At 59.0% G+C, this 21,809-nt stretch overlaps 2 protein-coding genes across 7 annotated transcripts in view; one reads left to right on the top strand and one right to left on the bottom strand.

The window, feature by feature from the left end:
* Positions 1-21,809, bottom strand: part of IFT140 (intraflagellar transport 140) — a 70,394-nt gene that overhangs the window by 10,036 nt on the left and 38,549 nt on the right. For all 6 annotated transcript variants that reach the window (XM_060123428.1, XM_060123429.1, XM_060123426.1 and 3 more), the window contains 7 exons: positions 3,721-3,898; positions 2,961-3,151; positions 2,576-2,671; positions 2,243-2,375; positions 2,024-2,167; positions 1,538-1,666; positions 1,277-1,459 (listed from right to left, as the gene is read on the bottom strand). In XM_060123428.1, the coding sequence (XP_059979411.1) occupies positions 1,277-1,459; positions 1,538-1,666; positions 2,024-2,167; positions 2,243-2,375; positions 2,576-2,671; positions 2,961-3,151; positions 3,721-3,898 (1,054 nt within the window). The remainder of the gene's footprint in view (positions 1-1,276; positions 1,460-1,537; positions 1,667-2,023; positions 2,168-2,242; positions 2,376-2,575; positions 2,672-2,960; positions 3,152-3,720; positions 3,899-21,809) is intronic.
* TMEM204 (transmembrane protein 204) lies at positions 6,670-20,677 on the top strand. Its single transcript, XM_060123436.1, has 3 exons — positions 6,670-7,514; positions 12,183-12,338; positions 19,931-20,677. The coding sequence occupies exons 1-3, from the start codon at positions 7,238-7,240 to the stop codon at positions 20,173-20,175; spliced, it is 678 nt and encodes a 225-aa protein (XP_059979419.1). The 5' UTR covers positions 6,670-7,237; the 3' UTR covers positions 20,176-20,677.

The following is a 21,809-nucleotide window of genomic DNA, read 5'->3' on the forward strand; positions in this document are numbered from 1 at the left end:
GTTTAATCACCTCTTGCTATACTCTTCTTTCCAGATTTTTCTTGGCTCTTCTGGCTTATCTGGTTTTCACTGTAAAACTACAGAATCCACTTATCTAACTAGAGGAAGCCCTGTGGTATTCTTCCTGGGGTCAGAGTCAGTCTGAAGCGGCCTTAGGGAGGCCAGTCAGTAGGTCTCTCTAACCAAGTACGTGGTGTGTGTGCCTTTTCACTTGCTCAGGAATTCTCCTATCACTCATAATGAGAGACGACACTGCACGTGTGATTCTGGCTGCAGGAAAAAAGATCTTCCAATTAGGACAGGCTGATTCTGGGTGACTAACCATTTTCTATATCTCCATTCAGTTTCCATCAAGGGGAATTTTTCTCCTTAAGGAAGATTAGTGCACATACCCATTAAGACGGCTACTATCAGAAACTAGAAGACAGGGAGTGTTGCGGAGGATGTGGAGAAACTGGGACCCTGGTGCTCTGCTGGTGGGAGCATCAAATGGTTCAGCCGCCGTGGAAACAGTGTGGCGGTTCCACAGAATGTTAGAGCAGAGTTATCATGTGACCCAGCACTTCCCTCTCTGGGTAAATTCCCCAAAGAACTGAAAGCAGGGTCTTGAAGAGATGTTCGCACATTCATGCTCATTCACAACGGTCAAAAGGTAGAGAGAATTCCCTGGCGGTTAGGACGCTGCGCTCTCACTGCCGAGGGCCCAGGTTCCATCCCTAGTTGGCGAACTAAGATCCCACAAGCTGTGCTGGTGTGGCCAAAAAAAAAGGGTAGAAGCAACCCGAACGTCCACCTGTGGATGCTGGACAAGCCAGGTGTGGTCTGTCCGTGCAGAGGAATACGGTTCAGTCTCAAACAGCAGGGACCTTCCAACACACGCTGCAGCGTGGACGGCCTGGGGGACTCTATGCTCGGGCGAAAAGCCAGTCGCAAAGACAAGCGACTCCGCTGACACACGTCCCTAGACTCACACTCAGAGAGACAGAAAGGCGGAGGGTGCGTGCCAGGGGACGGAAGAGTTTGAGTTCTGCGAGACCAGTAGGGTCTTGGAGATCAGCTGCACGAACACGTGAATGTGCTTAACACCACTGAGTTGTACACTCAAAAACCCCTAAGATGGTAACTTTCACGTTATGTGCTCTTTACAACACACACACAGAAGAAAGTGGACTCCTTAGCTATGACTGGAAACAGGCGGCGAGTCCCGCACAGGCCGGCCTGGCCTTCCTGGTGAGCGTGGTTGGTGAGGGTGGCCGCCCGCCCGCAGGGCCCGTACCTTCTTGGCGGCTAGCAGCAGCTCCACCGCCTTCTCGTACTGACTGTGCTCCAGGAAGAAATCGGAGCAGCGGGCCAGGAGGGCGGGGTCTGACTTCTCGTCCAGGTCCTCTGCCACAAGCTGCAGGGCCACAAACTGCTGTGTGGCGAAGGCCAGCTCCAGGGCCTTGGAGAAGTGGCCGGCCTGTGGACAGCGGGGGAGCTCTGAGCAGCACCGTCTGGGCGCCCCAATGTGCCCGGGGCCTGGAGCGGGTGGCCTCACCTTGTGGTACAGCATGACCGCCTGGTCCATCTGCTCGCCCTTCTCCTCGTAGTAGCGTGCGGCCTCGATCATGTCCTTGGGGGAGCTCAGCAGGGCCAAATTCATAAGCTGGTCATCCAGGCCGTGCTCCTGTGGGAGCACAGAACGTTGGGGAACTACCTGACATGAGGGCTCTCCACCTTTTCGACTTTTCTTGAAGTGGGACCCTGGGCTGGAACACTTTTATGGATGCAGAGCGTCCGATGGCTTCCTAGGTAGGTCTACTGAGTACGAGGCATGAACAGCCTCCCTGCTGCTCAGGAGCCTGGATAGCAGGGAGCGTCCCTGAGCGCACTTGGGCAGAGTGAGGCGTGAGACGTAGACACCTGCCTGGGTAGGGGTATGACACTCACGACATGAGTCTCTAACTTTGTTTGAAACTCTCTCAACAGAAGGTGGGAAGCAGCCTCCCCCACCCAGAGGCGCTGGCAGGGGCTGGGCGCGCACCTTACAGAGGCGGATGGCATTGTTGAAGGCCTGGGCGCGTGTGTAGAAGTGCACGGCCTGCCGCACCTCGTCCTGGCTCTCGTACTGGCGGGCCAGGTGGTAGGAGGCCGCCCAGTTCCCGGTCTCGCTGGCTATCTCTGCGGCCTAGAGACACCAGGGACAGGGGTTTTGCGTGCAGCCTCCTCTGCCAAGCAGCCCGCCTCCCTCCAGGGCTCCTACCTTCTGGATATTGCCCTGGAAGCAGTAAACGCGGACCAGAGAGAAGTAGTCGTGCGCCAGCTCATAGTAGCGAAGTGCAGCATCCATCTCGGCCTGGCTCTCCAGGTACTGGGCCCACCACCTCCACAGGGTCCTGCGAAGAGCCGCATGCGCTCCCTCAGGCCCCTCTCCCGCCGGAAGTGAGCCCTGGGTCCCACACCAGCAGCCAGGAGACATGGACGCTGGGTGGATGAGCCCGAGTGAGGTCCCTGGGGGAGGCCCCCGGCCGGTGCCCTGGGAACCAGCTCACGTGTGAGGCTCTGGGGGGGAGCCCTCCCAGGCCCAGCCACTCACTTGTCCTTCATCTTGTTGATGTATAGCTCCAGGGCCTGCAGGTCCTCCGCCAGCATCCGTGGCACCTCGAAGCGGTGCGTGTCTGATTTCTCGTAGCTGCGGGAGAAGAGAAAGCGCCGCTCACTCCCTGGTTCAGCTTGCAGCTCAATGGCCTGTGCACCCAACTAAAAGCTCCACCACTAGCACTGTCCGGGGGGCACAGGCCCGACCAGCGCTGCGGCCTAGAGACCCAGAGCCTGGCAGGTCCTCCTAAAGCACAGAGCTCAGGCCCCCCCAAAGCCCTCCCACCGAGATGGTGCTGGTCTGGATCTTCCTCTGAGAACCTCCGAGGCCCCCTCACTGGGGCAGCAGAGGCAAGAGGTCCTGGCTGCCTGCCCGTGCTCACTAGCTGAGGGCCAGGCTGCAGTCCCCGCTGGCCTCCAGGTGCCGGGCGTAATTGTAGTAGGTGGTGCGCAGGTGCACGCGGTCGTGTCGCTCAGCCACCTCAATGGCCCTCTGCCACTGGCCCTCTGCCTGCAGGAGCCTATTGAGGAGGTCGTAGCGCCCGCATTTCTTGTACAGATGCTCCGCATCCTCCTGAGGGAAGGAAGTGTGCCTGTTGGCGCCGACGATGCCCCCAACGGCAGCCAAAAGTCACCAGGGATCCACCGTGGCAGGCGGCAGGGCAGCCAGGCCATCGACCCGCCCACGACTGAGACCACAACACACCCTGGGTGGGATGGACACTTTGGGGCATGGGCGGGGATGGTCAAGACGACACTGGAGAGGGCAGGCCTGCCCGTCAGCCAGTGGGTCTGAGCTCCACCCAGACCCCATCAGACCTGTGGGTGTCTGCTCCCGACTGTCCCCAGCCCGACAGTGAGCTGTGCCCGGCCACTCGGCCTGCATCTCCTACGACTTCCATCGACCTCTCTGGGCCACAGGGGTACAAGGGGCCGTGAGCTCCGCAAACACGCAGGAGGCAGGGAGGGGACCGGCGTGGAGTGGGGTGGCCTCGGGGGCTCTGCAGGGGGCTCCCTCCCCCCCACCCCCATTTTGGCCTCAGCTTGTTTGAGGGGGTTTCTGTTCCCTGCAACCCAAGGGCCCGGACAAGCACACACTGTGTGTGGGAGGCTGGCCTGCCCATCGGGGTGGTGCCCACTCACCAGCATGCCCAGCTGTATGGCCAACACGGCCACCCTGGCCTCTGGCTCTGGCTCCTGCTCAGCCTCCCGCAGCGCTCGGGCTCCGCGCGCGTGGCCCATGTGTCCCAGGCACACCTTGGCAACATCCAGCCGCTGAGTCTTCACGCACATGCGCGCCATGTTCTCCCAGACAGCCTCGCTGCAGTGAAGGACACATGGCTCCAATGAGCTGCCGCTCCCATGACTCGGGCCCCAGCAAGACCCGTGCCAGGCAGCACGGGGACCCAGCTGGACACATGGTCTCCGAGAAGGGGGCTGTTTGCGAGCCCAACAGCTTCACCCACACAGCAACGTGGCAAACTGGGACCCACATGGCCTCCCGGGAAGAAAACGGGTGAGACACCCGTGTCCCAGGGGTGCAGGGGCTGGTGTACCTCTCACGGCTGGCTCTGGGGCCTGCTCCTTGAGCAGGCTCCCTCCCTCGGCCACAAGGGGTCCCGTGAAGACCCCGGAGAGTGTCTTGTGCAGGCTGCCAGGCCCCACCGTGCCCCTCAGTGAACACTTGCTTCTCCCCCCCGGCACCTGGCACCTCTGTCCCAGGCTGAACTCCTAGTACTCCCTCCACCCTCACACAGAGCCCCTGGGTCAGGCGGGGAGTGGGGTCCCCCAACTCCAAGGACAAGCATGACATCCAGGTGGGCCTTGCCATGTGCTGAATGGAGGCGGGGGGCCTGGGGGCGGACCTGCAGAGCTGCCCTCTGACACCCCTGGCACAGGCTTGGGCCAGGCTCTTCCTTCCTTGTTTGGAGGTTTCTAGCATCTCTCTCCCTCCAATGCTGATGGGGGCTCCTGCCCGTCCCCTAGCAGGTCCCAGGACAACCTCAGACCCAGGACGGCCTCCCTGAGAAAAGATGCTGGCAGGAGGGAGGATGCCCTGGGGCCCCTCCTCCTGGGGCTTCATCCCCTGATGACCCCAGAGCCCTGAGAACAGACCAGTAAGTAACTTCTGGGATGCGAGCGGCTGGTGGCCCTCAGGATGCGTGAGTCACTGCGGACTCCACCCGTCCGTTCTCAAGGAGCCCCTGGGCAAGCAGCATGGAAGCAGGGTGCCAGCCACTCCCGACAGCCTTTCCGTGGGCAGCTTTACCCCATGTGAGTCCTGGGGTCTGTGCATCCAACCGAAAGTCCATGTGGACACCCGCCTAGTCCCCGCCAGAGCCATGAGCGCTTCCTGCTGTCTGGTAGCGTCTGCACCCTGTCAAGTGAGGGGCAGATGGGCTCCGAGCGGCCCGACGCTTGGGAAAGACTTGTCCTCTGAGAAGCTCCCAGAGCGAGCCAGAGGACCCTCCTCTTGGGCTGCTCTGTGGAGACCCTGGTGGGATGGAGCAGTGGTTGACTACTCCCAGCTTCACGTCCCACCAAGCGGCGCACACGCTGTGTCCAAACCTCCTGTGTGTCTCTGCTCTAAGACAACACTGCTGCTGGTCCGCGTGAAGGAGCAGGGGAGGCCTTGACAGGGCCAAAGACCTGGACCGCGGAGAAGAGGAAGGGCCCCTGGGGTGGCACACGATGGATGAGGGGGTCCTTGGAGGACTCGGTCATCCTGACTCAAGGTCTGCTCCCAGGCTGGCCACCCTCCCCCTCCCCAGCCCAGCTGTCCACTCCACCCAAGCCCGAGGCTGGGGGCTGGTCCGATAGGAGCCCCAGCAGGTGGCCCGGCCTGCTCCCCGCCCAGCCTGGGAGAGAGCTGGATGGCTCAAGGGCTGTTCCCAGGACAAGCAAAGCAGGGGCTACAGTTCCTGAAACCCCCTGCTTGCTTTTCAACGGAAATTAGCCACTTAAAGACTGGCTCAGAATAAGCGATTCTAATGAGTAAGGAGGGAAATCAACGCTCTTTTAATGGAAACTTTGAGGAAAACTTCCTTTTCGAGGCGATCTACTGCACTGTGTGCACAGGAGCCCCAGCCCTAGTCCTCAGAGTGGGTGCCCTCCCACAGGGTCTTCTGAGCTGACAGACCCCCAGATGCCTCCCCACCCACAGAGCGGCTGGAGTGAGAGCAGGGGGAGCAGGGGGGCAACCCCGCTTCTGGCACAGCCGAGGGAAGAGGGAAAGTGGCAAGAACTCAGCTGACACGTTTGCTACAAGCTCTGGTGGGAAAAATCCAAAGGACATAAAATTCCTCCGGGAGCTGATGGACAGATGTTTCTTGAGAACCTTGATTCTCCAAAGACCCTCTGCCTTTTAGGAATGTAAACTTGGGGCGGGAACTTCCAGGGCCGACCAGTTTGGTTTCAGCACAGGCCCAGGCTGAATGAGTCGCAGCCCAGAGGATTTGAGCAGAGCAGATGACTATCTCTCTGAGCGCCCCTCAGCCTGACGGCTTATGCGACACAGGGCAGGGCACCCAGTGCAGGACCTGGGCCCTTGCTGCCCACACACACCCCGTCAGCAGCAGACAGGGCCCAGGCCCTCAGGCCTCGCCGGGTGCACGGCTCGTCCAGAACCCAGCCTCTTGCACCTCAAGGACGATGGCCTGTTCTGGCGGGTCTCCAAGTATGGGTGAGGGTCTCAGCTGGGAGGTAGAGGAGTCCAGGGGGCCTCCCCACCACACTGGCCCTTCTCTGCTGCGCACCTATGGGTGCGTGGCACCCATATGCTGGGGGAGTGACCGATGGCTGGGGGACGCCCAGTCCCCAAGGTGGGCGACTGGTCACCAGCGCCCTGCCTGCCCCGAGCCACCGGGTCGAGACAGACAGCGGGGCCTGTGGGCCTGCCAGGCCGGCATCCCTGGCCTCCACTTTCAGGGAAGGTGGGGAGGGCGGGGGAGGGTCCCGGAGCAGGCCTCCAGAAGAAGGCCCCCCTGCCTTTCCTATCAGGAAACACATCCTGTTAGTGTCTGGCTGCTATTTGTTGCAGTTGGCTACGCCCTCCAGCTCACCAAAAACAGCCTCAAAAACAACCATTTCCTCTCTGCTGAGAGACAGGGGGAAAACGCAGGCGCGAGGCACACACACACTCACTCACACACGCACGCGCATCCCTGCAGCAACCCGTTTGCTTTCCAGGACCAGCTGTTGGGTGGCGGAGGCACCGGGAAGGGGCTCAGGCAGCGGAGGCCCCAGTGGCTCACTTGCGCTGCTCCCAGCGGCCCTGCTCAGAGCCCTGCTCCGCACTGGTCCTGAGAGTGAGGCCCAGGCACCCCGCGTTGCTGCCTGCCTTGCAAGTGATTTCTGTTCTCTTCGCCTCCTCCTCCTCCCAGGAAGACGGCGCGCTCACGACTCTGGACTCTCGCTGGTGCCCCTGCTTCCTCCCCGGGATGGGCAGCTCGGAAGGCTTCAGCTCAGGCCTGGCCCTGCTCCAGGTGCAGGAAGGAGGGTAAGGAGGGCCGCGAGGCGGGCGCCCCCGCACCTGTCGCATGGGCCTTCCTGACACCTCCAAGCATGAGCGGTGATGTCCTCTAGCCACCCCTGGTGACAGCAGCTGACCGACTGGGACTGGGACTTTCTCCACGACAAGGGGACGGCACCGCAGTCCGCAATGACTGTCCAGAAAGTGGTGGCCACGGCCGTGCTGGTGGCCCTCGTCTCTCTCATTCTCAACAACGCGGCGGCCTTCACCCCCAACTGGGTGTACCAGACGCTGGAGGATGGGCGCAGGCGCAGCGTGGGGCTGTGGCGGTCCTGCTGGCTGGACAGGGCCAGGGGAGGGCCAAGCCCGGGGGCCAGGCCCGGGCAGGCGGACGCGCGGGACTGCGAGGCCCTGGGCTGGGGCTCCGAGGCGGCGGGCTTCCAGGAGTCGCGAGGCACCGTCAAACGTAAGTCTGCTTATTTTCCTTCCTCCTTTAAAGCGGCTGTGGATGCAGGCACATCTGCTGACGGGTGATGGGTGCTCTGCTCACAGGGGCAACCTTGGCTCTTGGGGACCCAAGCGAGCCCCAAGCTCCAAGCCCACCCTGCTCCGGCCCCTTTGGTACAGAATTCTTCCTGTGCAGGAGGGGGCTTTCTCTCTGCCGTCATGCATAGCTAGAGTACGGATACATTAACCAAAGCAAGGAAAATATGTTTTTCCTGGTGGAAAATAAAGATTGTTAATGAGTAAAATAAACAAGAAGCTTAAAAACATGCGGCTGGGTTTGGACTTCATTCCACAGTTGTCAGGGTCGTTAATGCAGTGGGCAGCATAGAGGGAGACGCTCCAGGAACCGCCTGTAGGTGGGATGCCCAGGAGAGACTGGGAGACTGATGGCCTTCAGAGGGCAGAGAAGAGCCGACTCCTGCGAGCAGGGGCCTGGCTCCCTTCTGCCCAGTGGTCCTGTCTGGTTTGTCACATCCGGCACAGGGTCCATTACAGCTCTGAAAGGTGGGAACTTGACTTTGAAAGGGGGGTAGGGTTTGAGTGTACGGGAAGGAAGGTTCATAAATATGAAAACGCTTGTCACCTAATGTGTAGACACATGGCAACAGCAGCCGATGGGCAAAGGTCTCCCCAGTGACGACCCTTTAAAACTGCAGACAAGAGTCTAACATGTAGACCACATCACCTGTTCTGAATACACCACTTGTCCTTAGGAAAACGTGGCTCTGGCCAGGCCTCTGCTGGCTGCTCCAGAGGGCACGCCTCACTCAACTCAGGCGTGATGGCCCTCAGAATCCTGACCCACGAGGGAATGGGAGTGGGGGGATGTTGCCTCCACTTCACAGGCAAAGAGACTGAGGCTGCAGGAGGCGTGTGGCTCCGTTCAGGTCCCCGAGGGGATGTGAACCCGTCTTTGCACGTGGACCCCCTCGCAGCACAGCCTGGGGGTGTCTTTCATCGGGAGTGGCTGGCTTGCCAGCCCGCCCCCACCCTTTGCAAGCAGAGAGCCACAACCTCCCTTAAAAAGGGCGGGGCTTCCCTGGTGGCACAGTGGTTGAGAGTCCGCCTGCCGATGCAGGGGACACGGGTTTGTGCCCCGGTCCGGGAAGATCCCACATGCCGCGGAGCGGCTGGGCCCATGAGCCATGGCCGCTGAGCCTGCGCGTCCGGAGCCTGTCCTCCGCAATGGGAGAGGCCACAACAGTGAGAGGCCCACGTACCGCAAAAAAACAAAACAAAACAAACAAAAAAGGGCGAAGAGCCTGAATGAATCAATGAGCTTCTGTGAGCTCTCAGATCAGGGGCCTGTGGGGGGCTGGGTAGGTCAGCTGAACTTGGGTCGCTGTGACCTGCCGGTCAGACTGGTCCCTCTGGGCTCTAGGTCTGTCCTGAGGAGCAGTGAAAGCCAGTGACTGGGGCTCTAGCGTGGGCTCCGCGCAGGCCACGCCTCTCCCACCCCACAAGTGCACTGCACGCCCCCCACCCCCCGCCACAGAGCAACCCCCCACCCCGGGGGGAGGCCCCACGTCAGCCCAGCCCCTGCCCTGGGCTCAAGGCCTCCAATGCCGCACAGGTGCCCCCTCCGGGCATCCGTCCCCCCCCCCCGCCCCCTTGTTGAGCCGCGTCGGGTCAGGTCAGGCCAGGAAGACACAGGCCGGGACGCTCTCTGCCTCCAGACCGCACAGCCACCCTGCTGCATGTCCCGAGCGCCCCGCTCACCTGCCCTCGTTTGCTGTCCCTCCCTGACCACCTGATAAGTCCCCTGAACAACTTTTAAAACATCCTCCTGCCATAACACGGCATTTGTGGCAGCTGACCTTTAATGATGCCCTGAGCATCAGAGGTTTTCCCAGAACAAGGGAAATGTCTTTGGAGCTTCTCGTGAACGAGGCTGAGACCAGGGAGAGGGGCTGGCAGATGTCTCACCAACTCCCAGGGACGGAGGACTGCTGCCCCGGGGGTTCCGGAGCTGGGGGCTTCTGGCCTGGTTTCTGGGCTGCCCCCTTCAATCAAACCAGCTCCCAGTCTCATCAGCTCTCATGCAAAACCTCAGCCCAGGCTTTGCCCCCGATGGTCCAGCCTCCAGCCAGGCTAGGGACAGGGAGAAGGAGTGGGTGGCCTCGACCACGGAATCACCTCCGTCTGTCCATCCCGAGCCCCGTGTGGGGGTACCGAGGGGGCGAGACTCGTGTTGCTTCACCCTAGAATTCCAGACGTGATGCAGGTGGCCAGGGCAGCTCTCAGGGACAGCAGCCATGCTCCTGCCGGCTCTGTGCCCAAGTCCTGGCAGAGCCCGCAGAGCTGAGCCAGAGCCACTTGGCACATTGGGCCAACACCACCGTCCCCCAACGTAACAAGCTCTAGTGAGGGTGTCCCGAGCATGCTGGGTCAGGGGACGACCCTGGGTCAGGCCCTCCAGCTGCCCCCATGTCACGCCAGGTCCCGTCCTCGAGGACAAGGCCCTTCCCCACGCTGGCTCACTGGGCGTGTGCGGCGGCTGTGATTTTTTGTTACTCATCAGGTGGGGGCCTGGAGGTACCTCACAGCCCAGGACGGGGTCAGTCTTGCTTTCTGGCCCCCGTTCTCTCTGCCACTTTTCATCTCTCTAAGTTTTGTGTATTCTGTCGGGCACCTGTGTCCTTGCCCTGAAGCCAGGGGGGATGTGAATAAACACGTAATTAAATCTCCTGGGGTGACCGCTGCTGTCTCCTGGGAGGCAGCCTCACAGGGCACTGGGGTGGGAAGGGGCACAGCGACTGTCCAGCCAGCAGACACTCACGGCCACGTTCTCATGGCTCCTCAAAGCCCAGTGCTGCTGCCCAGGCCGTGCACACAGCAAGTGTGAGGACCCGTCAAACGTCCAGGCTTGGTGGGTGCTCGTGAGGACTGGTCCCCTCTGGGTGGCTGGGAAAGGGGGCATGGCCAAGGGGAGAGTCCGCCACCTCAGCCTTTACAGCCTCGGGCAACTGGGTACTAGGCAGCGGCCCAGCTCGAATGCTTGGAGGGTGGATTGCTGCCAGGGTGTGTGGCATGGGCCTGAGCGCTCAGAGCCGCTGGGGCCACCGGGAGGGCAGGGCCTCGCGGTGCCAGCACCAACACACTGCAGCGCAGACACTCCCGGCATGGCCAGCCCGTTGGTGCACGTCTTTCCTTGCCTGTGAGGCTGGGCCCCGGAACCGGAAGGACATTCCTGGGCCCAGAATGGATCCAGGTTCTGCCCTGTGTTGTGAACACCCATCACGTTTTAACAGCCCTCGTCTCTGAGGCCACCTCCACTTCCAAACTCTATGACCTTTTAGAGTAGCAGGACCTTCTGTACGGGCGTTTGAAGGGTAAAAATTGTTGCAAAGAAAACAGCGTGAAAAAGGCAGGAAGAGTGTGATGAACAGCAGCCTCCATGGGAAGCCAGCTGGTGTTCCAGAGTCTGTGGCCCGAGTAACTGGACCCCCGTGCTGACAGAGGAGCCGCGTGTCCTCCTGCTCCCACGTGTGGTCACGGGGACGCGAGACCTCATGAGCAGCCAGGAAGGTTTCTGTAAATCTCAAGCGCTAGCAGCCCTGCCGCCCCAGCCTTGGGGGAGAGGAGGGGTCTGAGCCTGTGTGCGGGGAGCCCACTTTGTTCTCCGGTCCAGCCTCTGTCCTTTCTTCGAGTTGCTCCGGAGCTGCTGCCACACCACTGCCAGAAGCCCTGCGCTCACCAGGCTGCACCGCCCACCCCCGGCTCCTCGTCTCCCTGAGTTTTAAAGGGTCAGGGTTCCCAGCGACTGCAGCTATGCTTTGTGGTAACTTTGAAGACTACAGAACCCAGAACATGAGCGCTCGGTCACCCGGCAGTGAGGTCCACGGAGCATGTGCGGCCGCGCAAGGAGCAGGCGAGAGTGTCACAGGCAGCGTCAAGCCCTGGCAGAGGCGCCGTCCGTCCATCTGTCTGCCTGGGAATGCTCCTTGGCCCTCAGTGCCAGGCTCTCCTTCCAGAAGCCCTCTGCCCCTCCACCCTCAGGGCTGCTCTGACTTCGCAGCAGCCCGAGGCTCCTGCACCACAGTCCAGAGCCAGGCCTGGGATCTGGGAAGGGTGAAACCCCTCAAGCTCCGGACAGCAGGAGGGAGGCCAGCGGGAACCAGCAGGTCGAGACCCCTGGGCAGGAGGAGCTGACCCTCCGTGGCAGGAAGCGGCACAACGCCCCCACGAGACTCTGGACTCCACAAGCGCTAAATGTGAATGCCACCTGCCCGCAGAGCGTGAATCAGACAGCGCTGCACTTGAAGCCTGGGGGGCGGGGGGCACTTTTACAGCATGGAAGGACCACAGGGAAGGGGCCTGACTTCACGGTGGATGGCTTTGCCCTCCAGCACATGGGTGGGAAAATTGACTCCCCTGATGGCCTCTTGATGACACCTCCATGGCCCCCACCTTTGCAGTCCAAGCATTGGGCTGCCCCATCCTCCTTCTGCCCTGTGTGCACAGCCTCCAAATGCCTTGCTCAGGGACCAGGGGCAGGTGGGGGCTGGGAAGGGAGTGGTGAGACTCGCTGAGACGGAGGGAGGAGTCCCGGGAGGGGCAGGCAGCCCAGTCTCGAGCGGTCTCGCCCGTGCTGACCGCCTGCTTCTCTCCCTCCGGCCCCTCACAGTGCAGTTCGACATGATGCGAGCCTGCAACCTGGTGGCCACGGCGGCACTTGCCGCGGGCCAGCTCACCTTCGTCTTGGGGCTGACGGGCCTGCCCCTGATGTCACCCGATTCCCAGTGCTGGGAGGAGGCCATGGCCGCTGCGTTCCAGCTGGCAAGTAAGTATCCTCACCCGGGTCCCGGCCAGGCTGAGCAGCCGCATCCCCAGCTCCTGTCAGGGCTGGCAGGTTGGCTGTGGCTTCTAAAGTCATGGTGACCCCTGTGGGTCACGCTCCCACCCCACCCGTCACTGTGGGCAGCAGCAAAACAGAAATACACACAGGGGTGGAGCACTGAGGTGCAACCAGATGGGTTTCTGTCTGTTTGCTCAAGGCCTCCTGGCCCTTCCCATCTAAGACAAGGTGCCGAGGCTCACGGTGACCTGCTTTGCTTTCCAAAGTCTTCGGCATCTGGTGTTTTCTTTGCCCCTCTGTAGCCTGTGTGGCAGGCAGCCTGGGTTCACGCTCCTCCCATGAGGGTGCAGCAACCTGCTGCAGGCACTTGGGCACATGGGCAGAGGGGGGCGCCCTTCTGACCCCTTGCCTGCCTCCATGGCCTTCCTGGCTAACGGTTAGCAGACGGGGAGTTCTGGGCACACATGGTTCCCAGCCGGCGACCTGCATGCTCGGTTATAAATGCAGCTTCCTGGGGCCCGGCTGGGGTGAGCAGGGCCCTCCTGTAAGAAGCACAGACAAAGCGTGGAGGACCCCTCCAAGCACACAGGGACGCACATGCAACACTAGGGCCAGAAAAGCGTGATGGGGGCAGTGTGGAGGAGAGCAGCGAGGCTTTGGCCATCAGCAAACAATCCAGAAGCCACCTCGGCCTCTGGGGGCGACTGCAGGCTGAAATGGGGCAGGGCCTGGGCACACTGTAGTCTTCACAGGGCGAGTGCAGCAGCGCCGTGGATGATCAATGGAACTGTTCCAGGAGGCTCTGCACAATGACCACGGAAGCCCCAAAGCGTCCACCCGGCACCCCAGAGAGCGGAGGGGCGTCTGTGCTGGTTTCCCCTCTCCCTCTGCCTGCCTCACTGGCCCAGGTTTAATGATCACGGGAACCTGGGAGCTCAGGTTTCCTGCTGCCTATGGGGAAGGTCAGATGGGTGGCTGATGGGACAGAGGAAGGGCCAGGATGTCACCAGCCCACCACCTGCCTCTCCAGCTCGGTGGAGAAGGCAGTGTCCCAACCATGAGGGTGCAGTTTCAACACACGCGGCGGGAGGAACGGCAGGAAATACGAGTGAATCACTTGGGGAATAATGGATCCTGGCCCTCATCGTCCTGGAGAAACACAATTTCCAGAATGCAGCTGACAGGCTGGCAGCACTCGTGCTGGAAAGTGCCGGGTGGGACTCGGAAACAGGCCCTGTTCACAGAAGGCCAGTCACTTCCCTGTGGCCGGGCAGGACGGAGGGCGTCGCCAAGGCCTAGGAAAGAGCGCAGGCTTTGATGTCAGGAGAACAGAACTGTGTCCGGCCCTACGGCTTACCAGCCATGTGAACGGGGCAAAGCCACACCTCAGTTCACCCAACTGCAAAATGGGGTAATGCCCACCCTGCCTGGGGCAATTCTGAGAGTTAACCAGGTACATGAAGCGGGACCTCGGACCTCCACCTCCTCCCTCCTCTAGGACTGTGAGGAAAAACACGGACATTCCAATGCCACACATGTAGGAAAATCACCCACCTGCCCTCTGCTGACCTTAGGGCTGTAAATCAAGCAGTTTCCTCGCCTCACTGAAACCACCCACCTCTCTCACGTGGGATCATCTGAAATTCCATCCCTTCAAGAAGGAAGTGGAAGATTTTGCAACGTGATTGGAAAAGCTGGATTAGAAACAGATATTTTAGTGGCATTAAAGGAATAAAAGTAACAGCTCTTGATTCTGAAAGTAACTCCTCCTAGCAGGATGATCAAATCTGTCATTGCATTTCTTAAGAAACTTCTTTGAGACACTTATTCAGAATTATTAGAAAAAATATTGTGGGTTTGGTGTCAAAACTGACGTCTTACTTTCTGTAAACTCTTGTTTCAGAACAAAATATTGTTTCCAAATAACACAACAAAAAAATGGAAACAGGGGAACCCCCATTAACTAAAATCAAACTGTCTTGCATCAGTCGGTGGGGGTTGGGGGGCACTGCCAAAGGTCTGGGGGTCAGGGGCTGTCCTGGCCAAGTGGGGGCTGGGGGCACATGCTGCTTTCCTGAGTATTTCCAGGCCAGCACAGCCTCTGGAAAGGCTGGACCAGGTTCTGTCCAAAAACCATCAGACAGGCAGAGGCCCACGGAAAAAGCCAGAAGCCCCGAGCAGCACCTGTGGCACTTCAGATGGTCCCTCTGCCTCCGCAGGCCCCCTCTCCCCGTGGTGTCCGACGGTTACCCCCAGTGGGTCTGCTGTGCCCAAAAAGGAAATGCATTTGGCCCTGTTTAGACTTGTTTCATTGACAAACAGTACAGAACATAGCTCTGTGCCTTTCTTCTATCACACTGCTAATTTTAGAGTTAGGTTTTTTCCTGTGCTCTGGTCTGTTTTAAACAGTCAGGGAGAGACTGAAGGGCGCCAGGATATCCTGTCCCAGGAGGGGGAAATGCCTGCTGGTACCTGTTATGCAAGGGAACCTTGAGTCCCCAGTGCTGGGGCCAGAGGGTGGGCGGGGGGAGAGAGGTGCTCGTGAAGGGGGGAAGCACACGGATTCCCCGGGAGGCCGGGACCAGCCGGAGAGCAACACCCCAGCGGGAGGAGACAGGAGGCCGGCCGCTTGCCCATTCATCCCACGGCCGTTTCTGGCCGTTTCCACCACGCTTGCGTGATGCCCAGCCCGGGTCTGTGAAAGGGCGGCCCCCGCTTCTCAGGGCTGTGGCTCCAAAGGACGCTGTCCCAGACACCAGGGAGAACCCAGGAAACGCTGGTCTTGCAGGGCAACAGCGTGACTACCAACCGTTTCACCGGGTTTGCTCTACTGAACTCAGGCCACCGCATGCAATAGTTTGCAATTTCTTTGCAGAATTTTCCGAGTGTGATTTTAATTTACCTTAAAGTTGAAAAAAGTCCTTTCAGTCCCTTATTCCACCCCCACCCATAAGCTGAACACCCTGTGAAAGCACTGTGTTCGCTGGGGTCACAGCAGCTGTCCACCAGCCCCAGCCTGGCCCACCCCCCCTCAGACCCAGCAGGACGATTTCAAGAGCGGCATTTCGTGGACCTTGTGGGCTTCACATCTGCAGGCTTTCTCTCTCCACTTCTGGAAATCCTAAGACTTTTTCTTATGATGAAAAACTTACACCCTAAGGGCCGCTTACTCCGCGCCGTGAGAAGGCTGACTTTATCGTCCCAAAGGTCAGTCGGGGTGATGCACGGTGTCTGTCTTGTCAACTTGTGAGCTGGTGGAGATCATGCTGTTCTCGCAAACCTGCTCATAGGAACGTACCACTTTCTGTGCTTTACTATAAAGCAGCACTTGGCTTGGGCCAGACACTTCGCTTTCCTGTCTTCTGAGCCCACTTCCCAAGCCCAGTCCTGCCCCCGCACCCTGGGGAGAGTGTCACCTTCTCCTTCCCTAGACTCTCTCCCTAAGGGGGAGGCACTTGTCCCCACCTTCTGCTGCTCACAGCTGAGCCTCGAGTGCTCTGTACATGTTCCAGGGCCTTGGCCAGCGCTGCCCTGTGGATGCTGAGGCACGTGTGATGCTTGAGGGCTCAGGGCTCAGCCACATGGTCTTCCCACCTGTGGGCCCTGCGTGTGCTTGATGGCCACTCCAGAGGAAGGCCTGTGACCGCCAGTGGAGCCCTGGGAAGCCGGCAGGAAGGAATAGAGGAGAGGGCGCTGTGAACCACAGCACCACAGCCGCCGGCTCACAGAAAGGGACTATTTGCTTTGGAAACAACAAGTTCATGAGGACGGAATTGACTCCACGTGCAGAAGTCCGTGCATTTGCTAAAAACTCTCCCCTTAGATTCGTTTCTGTACAAACAGCGATGTCACTGAAAAATTCAGGAGAAAGGGGACCTGAACGTCAGGAGAATGGAGAAACTGCACTTCAGGGTGGCGGTGGCGAGAGAAACTTATCAAAGTAAAAGGCCAGTTTGATTTCAGGAGGATGTGCCCACACGGCCAGCGCAGGCAGCCGTTACCTCTCTGCGTCTCTGTGGCTTTCCGCCATTGCCGCGTGGCACACGCTTGGTCCCCACATCCCATGCATCTGCTCAGGCCACACCGCCCCCACTGGCCCAGGGCAGAGTCCACGTGTCCCTGAGCCAGCCCCACTGTGACATCCACCCACGGCCCAGCCCCTGGGCCCACTGTTCCAGTCAGTTCTTTGTATTTTCCTACTGCAGGAATAAATGTATTTTTCTTTATGTTAGGGAAGCATATCCCTTCTCTGACTGTACGTGTTCCAAGTTGAACTAAGATAAAGCAAAAGGGCTTCCCTGGTCGCGCAGTGGTTGAGAGTCCGCCTGCCGATGCAGGGGACACGGGTTCGTGCCCCGGTCCGGGAAGATCCCACATGCTGCGGAGCAGCTGGGCCTGTGAGCCATAGCCGCTGAGCCTGCGCGTCTGGAGCCTGTGCTCCGCAACGGGAGAGGCCACAACAGTGAGAGGCCCGCGTACCGCAAAAAAAAAAAAAAAAAAAAGTCCCTCCAAGAGGCTCCGCGCTCCCCCAGCCTGTCACCCCCACCACTCTTCCTGCTGGTTTTGCAGACGTGGGTGGCTGTGCCCGGCTGTCTGTTCACATGTGAATTCATACTTCTTTCATCTTGTGACATAAGAAAGAGTCTTCTCCATTGTAGGCCGTACAGCTGAACATACGGAGGAAGTTAATAAGCTGAGTAAAACGGCAACAAAGCAACAGCCTGCCCCGTTTCCAAAAAAACGGACGATGTGATCTTAAGAACCATAGTAGCCCTGATGCTGGCAAGTGGGTGGGTGTTCCCCACCTGAAGGGAGCAGCGCCTCCCCCACCCTCACCCCCACAGCCCTCATCCTAAACAGGGGCGCCTGGATCAACAGGTGGGTGACTGCCCAACTGAGCGCTCAGGGGCCAGGACAGGAGGACGGGAGGCGCCCTCCCACCAGGCAGATGGAGCTCAGGATGGTGGTGCCAGGAAAGGCAGGGGGACCAGCACGCAGCGTGAGAAGACTCAAGGCCAGGCGTGTCTTGAGGGCCGGGAGACGCTAAAGCGTGTCCTCTACGGCCTCCACAGGGTGACCAGCACAGCCGTGGGAATGTGGCAACGAGAGGCACGTGGCCAGAGTCGTGACACGCTTTAGGAAGTGCTTGTTAATAGAAGACTGTAAAGTTAGTTGCACTTCTAGAATATTCTAACTGCCTTACTATGAACCTTATGTACAAAGGACTCAGGAGACACACAAGTGACACCGAGAAGCCCATGTGCGCTGCCTCCAGCCCCGGTCAGTGGTGGCCGCCCGTTGGCTGGGCCTGTCTGAACCGAGCACAGAGCAGCTGTGTCTCCCCCGTGGCCCGTGGCCCGTGGCCCAGCACCTCGTCTCCAAGGACGCGCATTTCAGATGCTCTGATGTAGGGTCCCGGTCATGTTTCCTGTGACCTGTGACAAGCAGGGTCTCATTCGGGCGCAGTCCTGGGAGTGGGTCGCGGGTCCCAGGGCCATGTGTGTGCCCTGCTGGCATGCCCCGTGCTTTCCTCAGTCAGGCCCTGTCCAGGTCGGGGTCTCACAATTCCCAAGTCTCCACTGGACGGCCTTGCAGTAAATTCAAGGTCTTCTGTTCTCAGTGACGCAAACCAACCCCATGTCAGATAGCCGATGGCCCTGGAGGCTGTGCGGAAGCCCAGTTCCTTCGCCTGTTCCCTTCTGATGGACGACGCTGCAGATCTGTGCTGAGGCCAGGAGGCTGGTCCATGTGGCCTGTTGCTCCTCCGACCCCACTCCCCCGAGATCATCAAACCCCTTGGCTAGGTGGCCCAGGGAGCCCCACCCTCTGCTGTGGTGACCAGGGTGACTCAATTTCTTGGAACCCAACATGCCTGAGGAGGACAAAGGCCCTCGGGGGCCCAGCGTGGTCCAGACAGGACTCCCAGCCCCTCCTGGACTTGTCTCGTCTCCTGCCCTGGGCTCTGGCCAGGCCGAACTGCCCGCTGCAGCCCCTCCACCTGCCCTGCACTGTGACATCTGCACATCTGTTCATGCTGGTCCCCCACTCCCTGTGGCCTCCTGGCTTTCCTCAGGAAACCAGATCATGTATGACCTGGTGTGGCCCCGGAGCAAAGGGCAGCAGTGATGCCCGCTGACGATTCTAATAGCTGTGTCATGACTTAGTGCTGGGGCACAGGCTGGAGTTTTCTAGAAACACAAGCATTCTGGAAGCATTTCTGCGCCTTCCAGAAAGTATGAATTAAACATTTAACTGCCCCGGTCGTGTCCTAAACAATGGTGATGGTGACTAATCCCTGTGCTAATTCTCTATGGTACTTTGTGGAGCTTTTTATACATGGAAAGCTTCTCGATACTTCCTTTCTGTTAAAAATAACTAATTCTGTTTGTCATGCACACTGGCAAAAAGAAACTTCTGGCATTCCTCTCTCCCAGCTAGGAGTACATACATCCTCTGCCCATGATTTTGTGCCACCCGAGTTTTGCGTTAGTGAGGGAAAGAGTTAGGACCTGTGTTTTGTGTAATGCAAATGAAAGTACTTTATGTGTTCCCTTGTTTTCACTATGTCTTTGGGCATTTTTTGCCAGCCAGGGAGCTTGTTGTGCCTTCTTTCAACAAGACTCAGAAGGACGGGGTGGGATGGGGCGATGGGAGCGAGGCCTCTGCCCCGTCCCAACCATCAGGGGTTCCAGCCCAGATTCAGTGCCCTGTTAGCCTAGCTGACAGATCTTGGGTGCGAAATCCTGGTTTTCCTATTGTAAGAACTAATAAAATCAAGTCTTTGGAGCTCCTTAAAGATACAACTATGGAAATGACGATGTGACGGTATTAACAGCTGACCGAGAGGGGACATGGCCGACTTAACTGAGTCCACACAGGACGCTGTGCACAGTCCTGGACCCCCCCGTGTCACCTGGAGAGAGGAGGGGATGGAGGGAGACCCGCAGGGGACCGGGTGGGTGAGGGGGACATTCTAGAACCAGCCGAGTCTATTCAGCCACAGTTCAGCTCCCCCCCCACTCCCCCCACCCCGAATGTGCAGGCCCTCCGCCGTCTCAGGTTTTGAAAGAAAGTATTTCCTCTGGAAGCAAACACTAAGAATAAGAAAACTCTTAAAAACAGGAATTCAAACTAAGTTAAATACAAATCTGAGTTGTTTCCAGGTAAGACTTAGAAAATATCTGCGTTTGCTTTCACTTTGAATGAATTAGGCGTTTATAAGCCAGAGCGGACCTTCCACGGAGTTACCGCTGGACTGTTCGGGGTGGGGAAGTGGGTGTCAGTGTGACCTCCATGGGGAGGGCGGCCAAGGAAGTGGCCTGACACCTGCCAGGTCACAGGAAGCACGTGAGCCCCTATGACCATCCAGGGTCAGGATTGAGCAGACAGCCCCCGCAACAGCCACCAGACCCAAAAGTCCCATAAAATTCAGCTTGACCCCAAGGCACCAGCACCGAGTGGAGCTGGGCTCTCAGCCCCAGGAGGACAGGGTTGGGTGGGAGGAGAAGCGGGAGCGGCCCCACGGCTGGACCCGCGGCCTCCCCCGCTCCCTGTCTCACCCTGTCCTTCGTCCGCAGGTTTTGTTCTGGTCATCGGGCTGGTGACGTTCTACAGAATCGGCCCGTACACCAACCTGTCCTGGTCTTGCTACCTGAACATCGGGGCCTGCCTGCTGGCCACCCTGGCTGCGGCCATGCTCATCTGGAACGTCCTGCACAGGAGGGAGGACTGCATGGCCCCCCGCGTCATCGTCATCAGCCGCTCCCTGACTGCACGCTTCCGCCGCGGGCTGGACAATGACTACGTGGAGTCGCCGTGCTGAGGGCGGCGGGAGGCCGCTCGGGGCTCCGTCCACCGCAGGGACCATCTGAGAAGCAGGGCGCTGCCTGCGCGGCTTCCCATGAGAGCACATGTATGACACGCATTCACTACGTTATACACGAACACAGGGCGTGACCACATACTGGCTGCGTCCCACCCCCACCCCCCCAACCCCGCCACGGCCCACTTCACGCTCGCGCACGTCCTGTCCTGGAGACCAGCTCCGGAGAGGCACGTCCGGGATGGCAGCCACCTCGCTCTCTGCCCTGGCCCAGGAGTAATTTATTCTGTATCTGCCAAGAGGGGCGTCCTGGGTCATATTTACTTTGATAAAGCAGAACACAGGGAATAGTTCTGAACTGTCCGTGATCTTCCTCCAGGGACTCAGAATTTACAGTCAGATGGTTATGGCTTTACAACAGGACTGTGTTAGTGATGTCCATTTACTCCTGATTATCTTCCTAAGTTAAAATAAAACACAAACCTCTTACCACGGTTTAAAACTTGTGTTTATCCATTACACTGCCACGTGGTGAAGGAATATAGCTTATTCTTCTGTAGCTTTGTGGGTCAGCAGTCAGAGGAAGGGTTGACACATTTTACAGGCCAGGGGGCAGAGCGCTGGGGACCACTCATGGCTCACTCATGTTTCCGTTCAGAAGTCCCCGTTTCTACAGACCCTAAGCACTGGCTGGACAGCGGCAGGTCCACAGTTGGCACAGTATGAAGGAAAAAGTCTATTGGCTTAAAAAATTTCAGAGATTGATTCACTTTTTTCCCTAGAAAAGTCTTCAGTGCATCCAGCCAAACTTGGTGGGCTACAGAAGACCTTCCCAGCACCAGCCTGATGCCAGCAGCCCTGGACCTGACTCCGTAGCAGGGACTAAGCCCCAGGCTGAACACAAGCACCTAAGAGCTGCCTCAGGGGCTCAAAACCAGCCCACGTCCCCTGGGACCGGGCTGGGTTGCCCGGCCACACCCGCAAGGACAGTCCCCCGAGAGCGCGCAGCTGCTTGTTCCCGTGCCACGAAGCGCATCTTCCAGCCCAGGAAACGAGGGACAGTGGTGGGCACTGTGCAAAGTCCGTGGTCGTGGTGTGGGGGTGGTCACTGTCTGGCTGCTGCCCCCACGCTAGGCCAACCCTTTAAGAAACATTTAGCTTTGCTACCCAGACGATGTGCGGTGACCAGTCTGGAATTCGAAGGCCACGCTGCCCCAGAAATTTGTCTTTAGTCAGAGCAAGAGGTAGATCCGGTTGTTGCTTTAAAAAAACATAAAGCAACAGAGAATGACTTAAAGCACGTCTGGGCTGACCACGGATAGAAGCACAGCTCAGGGCAGAGGTACAGTCGGCACATTAGGGGACCCAAAGGGCTGCCCTTCCTCCCCTGGGCACCTCAAGCTGTACAGTCTTAGCAGTGTTACATACACGACTACGTATACTGCATGGGTCATGTGCTTACCTATGGTCTGTGATAGAGTTCCTATGAAACGGATAGTGCCTCCAGCCACTCTTCACTTCCCTGATCAAAAGCCTCTTGCCCACCTGCAGCAGGGAAAAGCCCCTCTGCTGTGGACCAAGACCAGGTCTCAGGCTGCTTCTGGGTTACAGACCCATCACTGCAGACGAGGGTT

This window comes from Lagenorhynchus albirostris, chromosome 15 (genome assembly GCF_949774975.1).
Source record: "Lagenorhynchus albirostris chromosome 15, mLagAlb1.1, whole genome shotgun sequence".
Taxonomy (NCBI): domain Eukaryota; kingdom Metazoa; phylum Chordata; class Mammalia; order Artiodactyla; family Delphinidae; genus Lagenorhynchus; species Lagenorhynchus albirostris.